This window comes from Dermacentor silvarum, chromosome 10, assembly GCF_013339745.2.
Source record: "Dermacentor silvarum isolate Dsil-2018 chromosome 10, BIME_Dsil_1.4, whole genome shotgun sequence".
In the NCBI taxonomy this organism is placed as follows: Eukaryota; Metazoa; Arthropoda; class Arachnida; order Ixodida; family Ixodidae; genus Dermacentor; species Dermacentor silvarum.
Window position 1 is genome coordinate 97,065,350 of NC_051163.1, and position 12,063 is coordinate 97,077,412.

At 48.8% G+C, this 12,063-nt stretch overlaps 1 protein-coding gene across 3 annotated transcripts in view; it reads right to left on the reverse strand.

The window, feature by feature from the left end:
- Positions 1–417: 417 nt before the first annotated feature.
- LOC119466328 (leucine-rich repeat-containing protein 4B) overlaps positions 418–12,063 on the reverse strand; it is a 183,532-nt gene continuing 171,886 nt past the window's right edge. For all 3 annotated transcript variants that reach the window (XM_049656893.1, XM_049656894.1, XM_037726830.2), the window contains exon 5: positions 418–2,704. In XM_049656893.1, coding sequence (XP_049512850.1) covers positions 2,511–2,704 — 194 coding nt within the window. In that variant the 3' untranslated portion in view covers positions 418–2,510. The remainder of the gene's footprint in view (positions 2,705–12,063) is intronic.

Genomic DNA, 12,063 nt, shown 5'->3' on the forward strand with positions numbered 1-12,063 from the left:
GTAGCACTCATCAGGGTCACTCACGATTAATACGAACCTAATTTCATATACGCAACTTGAATTTCGAGGCAACCAGACATTGATCCTTTAGTAAATACGAGCACAATACTGTAAGGATAAGAAAGAAAGAAAAAACAATAAGTAAAGCAATGGATTGCGCAGCAAGCAATGTAACTCAGAATAATAGCTGTAAAGTAATGAGGAAGCCTGGCCCCCGCAGCGTTTATCAAAGTATGTGGTAATAGATCGGTAGTTTCGCTCTGTATCCACTGCACCGTGCATGATGTCTGTTTCTTGATGTACTTGAGGATGTCTGTTACACTTAAAGTAAAAAAAAGGTTTAAATCTACCGAATGTATCAAGCAGATTTTTTTATTCATGCCAGCAGTCATTTTTTTTACAAAAATTGGTCAAAATTTTAGTTTTCAATAAATCAAGTAGCAAATGTACACCGCAAACTCAGCAATAAAACAGCCATACCACTATTTTGTAGAATGCATCTAATGAGACATGTATACACTACATTAATATGTAACGCTTATTCGGGAGTAGAGCATTTGCAAAACACTTGTAACCGTTGTACCTGTCACATAAACTGTAACCGCAGGTATCACGTTTGCCCTCTTTAGATGTTTTAGAAGGTGTAGTTAACACAAGTGTGATTTTTCGTGCAGAGTTACGGATTTGCACACATTAGAAACACGCACCCACACACTAATATATATATATATATATATATATATATATATATCCTACATCCAAAAATAAACTATAGAGGCCTTACTGTAAACTGTGGTTCCTGCAATCACTAAAACTGGGTTTGTTTCATAAATGCAACGTCGTTTATTTAAATTGGTTCAGCGATCGTCTAATGAGCATTTCGGCGTTTTACGTGTAATTTGACATAAAAACGGCCGTTGGGGCCAAAATAAGTCTTCGTCTTATCAAATAGGGATACGAAGGTGTTAATTAGATTGCAAACGCAGGTAAATTATACTCTAGCTTAGATTAGGAGAGAGATATGGAGTAGGATGGTTAACATGTGCAACTGATATCGGGTGTGTTAGGGTAACAAAATGGACACCAGTGAAGAGAAATCAAGTTGACGACAGCAAATAATTACACGGAGGTTATAATAGGAAACTTGAAAGCACATTTGTCGCATTCATCATATGCACTGAACGAAGCCCTGGTAAGCGGAGTTAACGAGCTAGGGCTATCGTCCTGGCAAGCAGACCTGAAGTAGGCTGAATTATGATGATGAGTATGGTATTATGGTCATGATAATGATTGTGCAGGCCGCAGAACGCCGGAGCAGTCACAACGCAGGCCAAGTGTACCAAGAAGACTACCCTGTGCACAGATTTTTTTTTTTTTTAGAAGAAAACAACTACAGTACCTTGCTGCTTCCTGGGTGCTCTCAAGTATTTCTTCTATTTGTTTTGTTTGCGAATGGTGAGAGCAGATAAACTGCCTCTAAAGAAAATAAGCGCTCCCAGTATTTCCAAGAATTGGCGCCGGTGAAAGGTGTTTGTTACTTCTGCAGATGGGCAGTTTAAAATTTACAAAACTCCTATTGTGCACATGTTCACTGGTGTAAGAAAGGTGGAATATTACAGTTTGAGAATGAACAAACCAGTGTTCTTGTCCTTATCATAGCAACAGCGTATGACGTGTGGACGGTTGAGCGGCTCGTAGGCCGAGCTGCGTTAAACAACCATAGTGCACCCATGTCTCTCCCGAAGTTTTCTCAACGTCTGGATGAACACACATGCACTGAATGATGATCTAAGGGCTCCGTATCTGTGTGACGAGGAGGGAATGTCGAGAGAGATGGCAGCCCTCGCTCAATTGGGGCTGCGCTTAGTAACTTGAATGAACCATTAGCTGCAGCAGATAAAGCCCACGTTCCCTACACCAGCAGGAAAGTATAGAGTTTTAGCTTTTTTTTTTCAGAACTTGTTCTCGTTTACGGGTTATCGGGTTACCGTATAGCTGTCTATGCCAGTACTGAAATGAACTGAACTGAACTGAACTTGTGGCCGTACCCTTTGTCACGGGTGAGCAGTATTCAAACATACTCAATAGCAAAGCTGGGTAGCGGCAACCACTGACCCTTTGTCCAACTACGCGTTTGAGATTTTTCAGTGTTGCGCGCGTGTTCTAGTCGAAGGAAAATCATGAAATTACTTCACGTTAACGATTACCTATTACCAACGGCTTTTCGCCAGCAGTAAAGCATGATATTTTTAGTCACTGCGCCATTGGCTTTTTGAGCATGGCCTCCAAGATTGGCGCGTGCCGACTGGCAAAATCAGCCGGCGCGCGCAAATCTCGGGGGCCATGTTCTGCGCTCTCTGGTTAAACTCTGCGTCGCAAGATATCGCTACCAGCGTTGTTGAAGCCGTAGCCCGGTATACCGCAAACGGTAGTGCTACGTTTGCGGACAGGTTAAAGCGGGCGTCTGCGAGCCGCGAGGCAGTCGCGCAAAGCCGTAGCGGCTGCGTCGATCAGGCCCGGCTCAGGTACGGCCTCTGCTCTTCGTCCGGTTGACCCCCGTGCGCGCAGTCCAGGTCCCACGTGGTCATGTGCTCGAGCGTCTTGTGCGTCTCGGCACACACGAAGCCCTTGACGAAGCGCCGGTAGTACGGCTGCATGCGAAGCAGCCACTCCAGCGAGTCGCACGTGCAGTTCATCCGGTTGCCTGCGAACACGCACATGTATACCACGTGGTCAGCAAACTCAAGGCTGTGCAGAACTTGTTGCTGGGCGAGTTGGTTGACATCTGAAGAAAGCATGGTTGCGCGAACAGGAAAAGAAAGACTTGGAAAGAAAAGTAGGAAACGATAGGCCTGGCGCTGAACTTACAACTGTTTTCTTCTTACAGCAGAGCAAGAGGGAGTCAACAAATGCGCATTCGCGTGTCAGTGTCGTCTAAGGCGATTACAGTGACGTTTTTAGCAGCTGCATCTCGTTGTCAAACAGAAAAACAGAGGTATCACTAATACAACTCGTGCCTCTCTCTTTTATATGATAGGCCTCCAAAAGTTCTCTAGCTACCGTATCACCACTCCTGCCAATTATCTTAATGTCACGCAGTAGTGAATCACATCTGCCGGCCAAGAAAACCGTGCAATGCGCAGGTAAGTGCGCATTACCTTTGTTTATGATTGACAATTCATGCTCCCATGCCCGGTCATTGACACATCTCCCCGTTTGGCCCACGTAGGACTTCCCACATTTCAGCGGTATCTCATATACAACGCCAGACCTTTAACACCAGACCTTATGTGAAATGTGCAACAATATGTCAACAACAATTAGTCAATGACTTTAGTGTTGTGAAGCGCTCAACAATTTTATTGTTGAGGTATTGTTGTGTACGTTCAATAACTATTGAAGCATTATGGAAAGGATATTGTGTCAACAGTTCCTCAACAATATGCCAACAACATTTCAATAGTCATTTTTATAAGGGATATACCACAGCGGTGAAGAGGGCGGCGAACTCGAGAATCTTGCGTATACGTCGTGATGTGTTGAAGTTCCGAACGCAGTCAGGACGTGACCTCCGGAGACCACGCTCAGAGTTGGCGCTTATGCTCTGAACTGCTGCACGCGGTAAGAGAAGAAGGAGTCTGTGCTCTGCGTTCCCGGGTCTTTCCCAAGAAATGAACACGTTGATAAGACGCGTTCAAGGTTAGTTGCGCTTGGCGTTTTTATGAAGGCCAGAAACAGGCAACGGCCAAGCGGAGCGAGAGCGAGCACCAACAACAAGAAACGTCTTCTTCTTCGTCCTCTGCTGGCGCCGGTATTTGTCACTACAATCACTCCCCGGCGAAAAAGGAGCCATCCTGGCGACCTATGGAACTAGGCAGCACTGGTGGGTCGTATTGCGGCTTCAGTCGGTCGACATGAACAGTTTCGCGTCCGCGACGCCGTTGGTCCGTAGATGGCTGAACGGGCTCAATGACGTAGTTGACCGGGGACGTCCTGTCGTAGAACCCGGTAAGGGCCGTCATACTTTGAGATGAACTTTGTGGAAAGGCCGGGAGTAGACGAGGGAACGCGGAGCCATACCAGCGTTCCAGGTGAATATGATGGAAAGGACAAGCCGGCGTCTCGACTACTGTTGCTGGCTGGCCTGGTTTCGCGCGGTAAGAGAACGTGCGATCTGACGACATTCTTCGGCATAGGTGGCAGCTTCGGATATAGTCGTAGATTCTGAAGCGTCGGGGCGATACAAAAGAATCGTGTCCATAAACGAGGAAGGTTCGCGACCATAAAGAAGAAAGAAAGGAGAGAATCCTGTGGTCGACTGAGTGGCTGCTGTTGTAGGCATACGTAACAAAGGGAAGGATGCGGTCCCAGTTAGTGTGGTCAGCGGAAACGTACATAGCGAGCATGTCGCCGAGAGTGCGATTGAAGCGTTCAGTCATACCATTGGTTTGCGGATGATAGGCGCTCGTAGTTCTATGGACAATGTTGCATTCGCGGAGCAGGGCCTCTACAGCCTCGGAGAGGAATGAACGACCACGGTCACTCAGTAGCTCGCGAGGCGCACCATGTCGAAGAACAAGGTTGCGAAGGATGAACGAGCCGACTTCACGTGCTGTGGTCGCCGGAAGCGCTGAAGTTTCGGCGTAGCGCGTGAGGTGGTCCACGGCGACGATAACCCAGTGGTTGCCATCAGGGGTGTACGGTAGAGGGCCGTACAAGTCAATGCCGATACGTTCGAAAGGCCGGGAGGGACAAGGCAATGGTTGGAGCGGTCCTGTTAGCTGGTTAGGTGGGCTTTTGCGGCGTTGACACTTGGAGCATGAGCGGACGTACTGCGCAACGAAGCGGTACATTCCGCGCCAGTAGTATCGAAGCGTGCATACGTCTTTAGGACACCAGCATGGGCGCATTGAGGATCCGCATGAAAAGAGGCACAGATGTCAGAACGTAGATGGCGAGGAATTACTAGCAACCATTTACGGCCATCAGAGAGGTAGTTGCGGCGGTACAGGAGCCCTTCGCGGATGGTAAAGTGGCGAGCAGTGCGCCGAAGCGAGCGGTCGGTGGTGCGGGGTGATGGCTGAGATAAATACTCTAGACGAGATGCTATCCAAGGATCCCGGCGTTGCTCAGATGGCATGTCGGTTAATGTAAGAGAAGAAGAATCATAGCTTGAGACAGACGCAGCACCAGACTCATCAGGCAGCGGTGAGCGCGAAAGAGCGTCGGCATCCGAATGCTTACGGACTGACCGGTAGACAACACGGATGTCATAGTCCTGGAGACGAAGCGCCCAACGAGCTAAGGCGACTAGATGGGTCCTTTAATGACGACAGCCAGCACAGGGCGTGGTGATCAGTCACGACATCAAATGGACGGCCATATACGTAAGGTCTAAATTTGGTGATTGCCCAAACGATAGCAAGACATTCTTTTTCCGTGACCGAATAGTTCATTTCCGCTTTGGTGAGAGTGCGGCTGGCGTAAGAGACGACGTACTCTTCGAAGCCAGACTTACGCTGGGCTAGAATAGCGCCGAGGCCGACTCCACTAGCGTCTGTGTGGATTTCTGTTGGAGCGTCTGGGTCAAAGTGGCGTTAGAATAGGTGGGGATATCAAAAGATGGCGTAAGGTGGCAAACGCGTCTTCGCAAGCTGTAGACCATGCCGAGATGTCTTGGCTGTTGGCAAGCAGCTGCGTTAAGGGGGCGATTATGGACGCAAAATTACGCACGAATCGGCGAAAGTACGAACACAGGCCTATAAGCTACGGAGCTCCTTCAGCGTAGACGGCCTGGGTAACTCGGCGACGGCGCGAAGCTTTGCAGGGTCGGGAAGGACACCGTCCTTGCTGACAACATGACCTAAGATGGTAAACCGGCGGGCGGCAAAGTGGCACTTCTTCAGGTTAAGCTGCAGTCCAGCGTCGGAAAGGCAAGTCAGGACGCTTGCGAGACGCTTTAGATGGGAGTAAAGGTCCTTGGAAAAGACTACGACGTCGTCCAGGTAGCACAGACACGTGTGCCATTTGAGGCCTCTAAGAATGTTATCCATGAGGCGTTCGAAGGTGGCAGGCGCATTACAAAGGCCGAATGGCATCACGTTAAACTCGTATAACCCGTATGGGGTTACAAACGCTGTCTTCGGACGGTCAATGTCATTCATAGGGACCTGCCAATACCCAGATCGAAGGTCCAAAGAGGAACAGAACTCGGCTCCTTGCAAGCAGTCGAGAGCGTCGTCGATTCGGGGCAGCGGATGAACATCTTTTCGTGTGATCTTGTTAAGGCGCCTATAATCAACGCAAAATCGAATGCTACCGTCCTTTTTCTTTACCAGCACAACTGGGGAGGCCCAAGGGCTGTGCGAGGGTTGTATTACGCCACGATGAAGCATGTCGTTGACCTGTTCATCAATGACACGACGTTCAGCGTGAGAAACTCGGTATGGACGCTGGCGTAGGGGTGCATGAGTGCCGGTGTCAATGTGGTGAACGATGGAGGATGTGCGGCCCAAGGAAGATTGCTTATGATCGAAGGACAGCCGAAAGCGATCGAGAAGTTCCAAGAGTTGGGTACGCTGGGCAGGTGGAAGTTCGGAATTAATTGACGGGACGAAGGCTTCTAAGGAGGACGAATCGGTGGTGGTAACAGGAGTAATGCTGTCGACGTGAAGACTCATCGTGTCGTCAGGCAGTTGAGTGGAGTAGGCGGAATCAACATCGTCAAGCCGACCTATACATTCACCACGGAATAAGGTGGCTGGGGAAGAGGACCGATTCGCGACATAAATGGCGCTGCAAGTTTTCGACTGTGAGAACTGCAAAAGGAAGGAGGAAGTCTTTGCGAGAGGTGAAGGCTTCGGAGGGCGCAAACAGGGCGGTGGAAGAGGGACCATAGTCGCAAGAAAGTGGCACAAGAACACAAGACAAAGAAGGTATATCAGTGTCCGCGGCGACGGCCACTCGAGAAGGTGGCTTGTCAGATGCGGCGTCACACGTCGGCGACAACTCAAGTTCGGCACGCGCACAGTCAACAACGGCATGGTTAGTAGCAAGAAAGTCCCAACCCAAAATAACGTCGCGTGAACAGGGTGAAAAAACGACGAATTCCACTACATACAAAACGTCCTGAATGACAAGGCGAGCTGTGCATGCCACTGAAGGGTGAATGTGATGCGCGGTGGCGGTACGCACGGAGACGTCGGAAAGCGGAATCGTAACTTTTTTGAGCTTGCGGCAGTTCTCCACTAAGAATAGACACAGCGGCTCCAGTATCGACAAGCGCTTGCACAGAAACACCTTCGATATTCACGGTGATTTCGTTCGCAGGTAGAAATCGAGGCCTTGAAGTTGTCGACACTAGCGCAGTTCTTGCCTCCGGAACTGCGAGGGCTAGTTTTCCGCTTGGACTGGTGGGGGGCGACGAACCATTGGGGAAAGTGAATGGCGACGTGGTGAGGGCGACCGACGTGGGCCGTAGTCACGTCGATTCGGTGAGCAGCTGTTCATCGTTGAGTGGGAGGAGATCGGGTGTGGTGGCTCAGAAGGAAAGTAGCCTTGATTTACTTCGCCCGCACTAGTACGGATGTCACGACGACGACAGAAACGTGCGACATGGCCAGGTAGACAACAGAAATAGCAAATAGGCCTGTTGTCCTGGGTGCGCCAAGGATTAGTGGACCGCAGTGCGGGACGGCGAAAAGGAGGCGGGTTCGGGTGGACAGGCGCACGCGCAGCGTAGAAGGTATTTGCTGGTCGAACAGGATCCGTGCTGAGCGGCATTGCTGGTGACTGGCGGCGTGCGACCTCAGCATATGTCAGAGGAGCGGAAACAGGCGGATGCTGGTAGGTGGTTGGTAGAGCCTCAGAAATTTGCTCCTGTATGGCCTGTCGTAGCGTCGGAGCAAACGTCTGCGCGGAGTCCGGGACGCAGGAAACAAGGGACAATTGTCGCGCCACTTCTTCTCGGACAAACTGCTGTATCTGCCGCATGAGCATTGTGGTGTCAGCAGAAACGGAGCCTACAGTTAACGCTGACATGTTGGCTGTGTCAGAGCTCGGGAGGCGTGTAGCAATGCGCTGTTTCCGCAACTCGTCGTAGCTCTGACAGTACTGGACCACGTCCGTGACAGTTTGGGGATTTTTGGCAATGAGCATGTGGAAGGCGTCGTCCTCGATCCCCTTCATGATGTGTCTGATTTTATCGGCTTCGGACATCGCAGGGTTGATGCGACGGCAGAGGTCCACAATATCCTCAATGTAGGACGTGAAGTTCTCGCCGGATTGTTGGGCGCGACCGCGTAAGCGCTGTTCTCCGCGGAGCTTGCGAACAGCGGGTCGGCCGAAGACTTCCGCGAAGCGCCCTTTAAAGACGGACCAGTTGGCAATATCAGCTTCGTGGTTGTGGAACCACAGCTGCGCTACGCTCGCCAGGTAGAAGTTGACGTAGCTGAGCTTGTCACCGTCATTCCATTTATTGTGGGCGCTTACCCGCTCATACGAAGTGAGCCAGTCCTCGACGTCGTGCTCGTCGGAGCCGTTGAAAATGACAGGGTCTCGCTGTCGTGGTACGCCGGAGCACGCGACCACCGTTGGTGCGGGAGCAACCTGCTGTGGCGCGTCGTCAGGCATTGCCGAGGCGGGGGGTAGAGTCCGGGTACGGAGTTCCAGGATGAAGAGGGAACCAGCACGCTCCACCAATTGATAGGACGCGTTCAAGGTTAGATGCGCTTGGCGTTTTTATGAATGCCAGAAACAGGCAACGGCCAAGCGGAGCGAGTGCGAGCACCAACCACAAGAAACGTCTTCTTCTTCGTCCTCTGCTGGTGCCCGTATTTGTCACTACAATATATATATATATATATATATATATATATATATATATATATATACATCTGCCGTGACACTTACCGACCCACCCAGCAGCAGCCACACCCAACCCGGGAGGGTTGGCAAAGAACGCATCAGTTGAAAGAAGCTACTACAGACATCAGGCCAGAAAAGTGCTACGGACCAATTCACTGAAATCATCAGCCCAAAGTGCTTTCATAAGGCCGGAGTATTCTCTGTGTCTGATCGCAGCGCAAAGCAAAGGTGCACAGGAGGTGAGCGTTCTATTAAATACATATCTTTTAACGCCACGAAAGTTATAGGGACAAACTGTCACACGGTTTTAATGCGTAGAGCATTAGTGACATACTGAGCCCAGTCTTCTTTGAGGCTATTCACCTATCCCAACAAAAATATGGAGTGACCCAGGAGTTAGTCCAGTCTAAAAATGTGTGCTGTTCGTGTGGGCATGTATCAATGGATATGTGCCACTCCTCAATTAGCCTCTTTGACGCCAACTTGGGTCACTGTGCGTGCACAACTAAGTATAAGCGCGGACTTCACGGCGGCGCCGTCAAAAACTGCAACTTGTCAACGCAGAAGCGCAAAAGAGCCCGGCTGTAATACAGTCCTAACACATGAGGGGTTGCGGTATATTCGCTTACTTGGATAGTCATCGAAGACGAATACTGCACAAAATTTTTAAAACTACTAGCATTCTTAGGGTGCTTCACCCAGTTTCCGGTATGCCTGTATCCGCACCTAACCTCTTTCCAGCCAACTTGGAACACTAGGTAGTCCACGGTAGAATTGGCAGGGCACCGGGCGCCTGTGCTACGAACTAAATTCTCAACCCACCGTCAGACTATATTGGGCCACTGGGTATGTAACTCGTGGTATGCGGTGTTCTTCACTGAACTTCTCTGACGCCAACGTGACTCATTGGGTATACCTCGCTGCTTGTGTGCCGCTCTTCGGTGAACCTATTTCACGCCAAGGCCACTGCTTATTTGACGCTCTTCAATAAACCTCTCTGACACCAACTTGGACTATTGGGTATATATCGCTGTGTATATGCTGCTCTTCAATGAACGCCTTGACATAAACTTGAGTATACAGGTTATTTGCCACTGGGTATGGGCCACTTTTCCATGATGGCACTTCGTCATCTAGCGCAGCGTGTTCAGTGGGAAGTGCGAGAGAGTAACCCTGCTACATACAAGGCGTCATACATGACGCGTTTCAAAGGTAGAAATACAGCGTGTTGCTACATTGCTTTTAAATTAGCGTCGACATTCATCGTGAAATAGGTACTTCCAGAATTTATATTGTAAAGAACAATCTATCAAAAGCTAGTTGAGAAAATAGTGGCGTTACTCGGGAACCTAAGCAAGTACATAATCAGTCCAGATTTGCACCTTCAAACGTTCCCGGTGTTATGTACGGTGCTTGTTTGACTTTATGTCTGCCGTATATTATTTATTTACAATGCTTTCAGTTCTCTTGAAAACGTTTCATTTGGCTCTTGATTTGGAAGGTCAGCACAGTAACGTTCGAATGTTAGCTGCTGCGTGATTGAGGCTGGTTCGTGCTGTATGAATATGGATTGCTTTGTACACCATGATGCGTGAAGCAGAGTCTCTGATATCAATGACTGCATTTCTAGTATTGATGAGAGAACAATTTTATTTCAGATTCCTGTGTACTCTCTGCTCCAAAAGGAGTTCATCAAGGCAGAAGTCTCCCTGGGAAAGAACGAGACGATAGAAGTCTACAATCCGGGGGTCTACGAGGCGATAGATGAATTCCTTGGAAACGCCAACCCGTAAGAAAAAGAGAGAGAGAGAGTTTCCGCGTTGTCATATGCCGAATCAATGCCGTGTTTGATTTATTTTGTGAGAATTCTATAGCTAGCAGAATATTCACTGTTAGCGAGTCAGAGCAGATACAGCGCAAGGCACACATACCAGGCTACCTACGTCGTCACAAAAGCTAGTAAGATTTGTTATCATTGGCATATTAAGCTTTCTACTTACCGTACAGTGTTGTTACGCCGTTACAACCATACCACGTCATTAACCTCGTGTAAATTTGCCGAATGTCGCATTTGCTAGCAGTGTTTTTGTCGCGGGATTGGCGCTTTTTGTCGCGTCACCCCACCAATGCGCTAGCGTTGACAGAACCGCCTAAAAGAGGGCAGTTACAGCGAAGTGTGTTGTTTGAGACACTAGTAAAGCCTGTTTGCCGTACCCAGCATGTTTTCACCTCCCGGTATACGCTTGTTCACTGCCTCACTGCACACGCTTAAAGGGCCCCTAAACCACCTCCGATATTTTTTAAAGATTTCAATTAAACAAGTGCATCGAGTTCAGAATGCCATCACCATCAACGATGCCAAACTCTGCAGCGCTACGCACCGCGGGCCGCCGTATTTTGTGGTGTGTATCAAGAAACTACTAAGAAAGAAAATAAACTTTCCTGGCCGAGGCGGGATTCGAGCCCGCGAGCGCCAGGGTCCCAAAGCGAGCGTCGTAACCACTAGGCTAAACAACGACTTTTTTTTTCTTTCATGGTATTTAATACATTAGCATGTCATCCAATAAAACATTCACTAATTGTGCATAGTCATAGAAAGGTGCGTACAATGAGTCACACACAGAAAAACAGAAAAAGCACTGTTCCGCTTTAAAAGGGTGGTAAGGCTAAGCACCTCACCAAAATGGGGTACCAGTCCGGTTGAACATCAAGTCCATCATAAACATTCTTTAGGTGCACAGTCATCTGGATGAAATTTACTCTTGTGGGTACAACCGGTTCGGCGTTGCGGTCCATCATTCGCGTCTTCCACAGACTGTGCATTCCCATGAGAAAGAACATGTCGAAAGGTACACTGTCATCATGGGTCGGCAGCAGATATCTCACTGTATGGGGGCTGATTTCAAGGTCTTTCTTTAGAGTCCGTTGGAGGATGTCCCAAAATAGAATGGCATCTTTGCAGCCAATAAAACAGTGTTCAATTGTCTCTGGCACATCACAAAGACGACAATTAACAGAAGTCACAAATATACCATTTTTCTGTAGCCATGTTTTTACCGGTAAGCTTTCACTATGAAGTATGTAAAAAAATGTTTTGCAGCATGGGGATATATACATTTTACGAACTCGTTTTAGTACATCGTGGCCTGGCCATTGATTGGAGAACGCAATCATATGGCTCGCATAAATGCGTGTTCT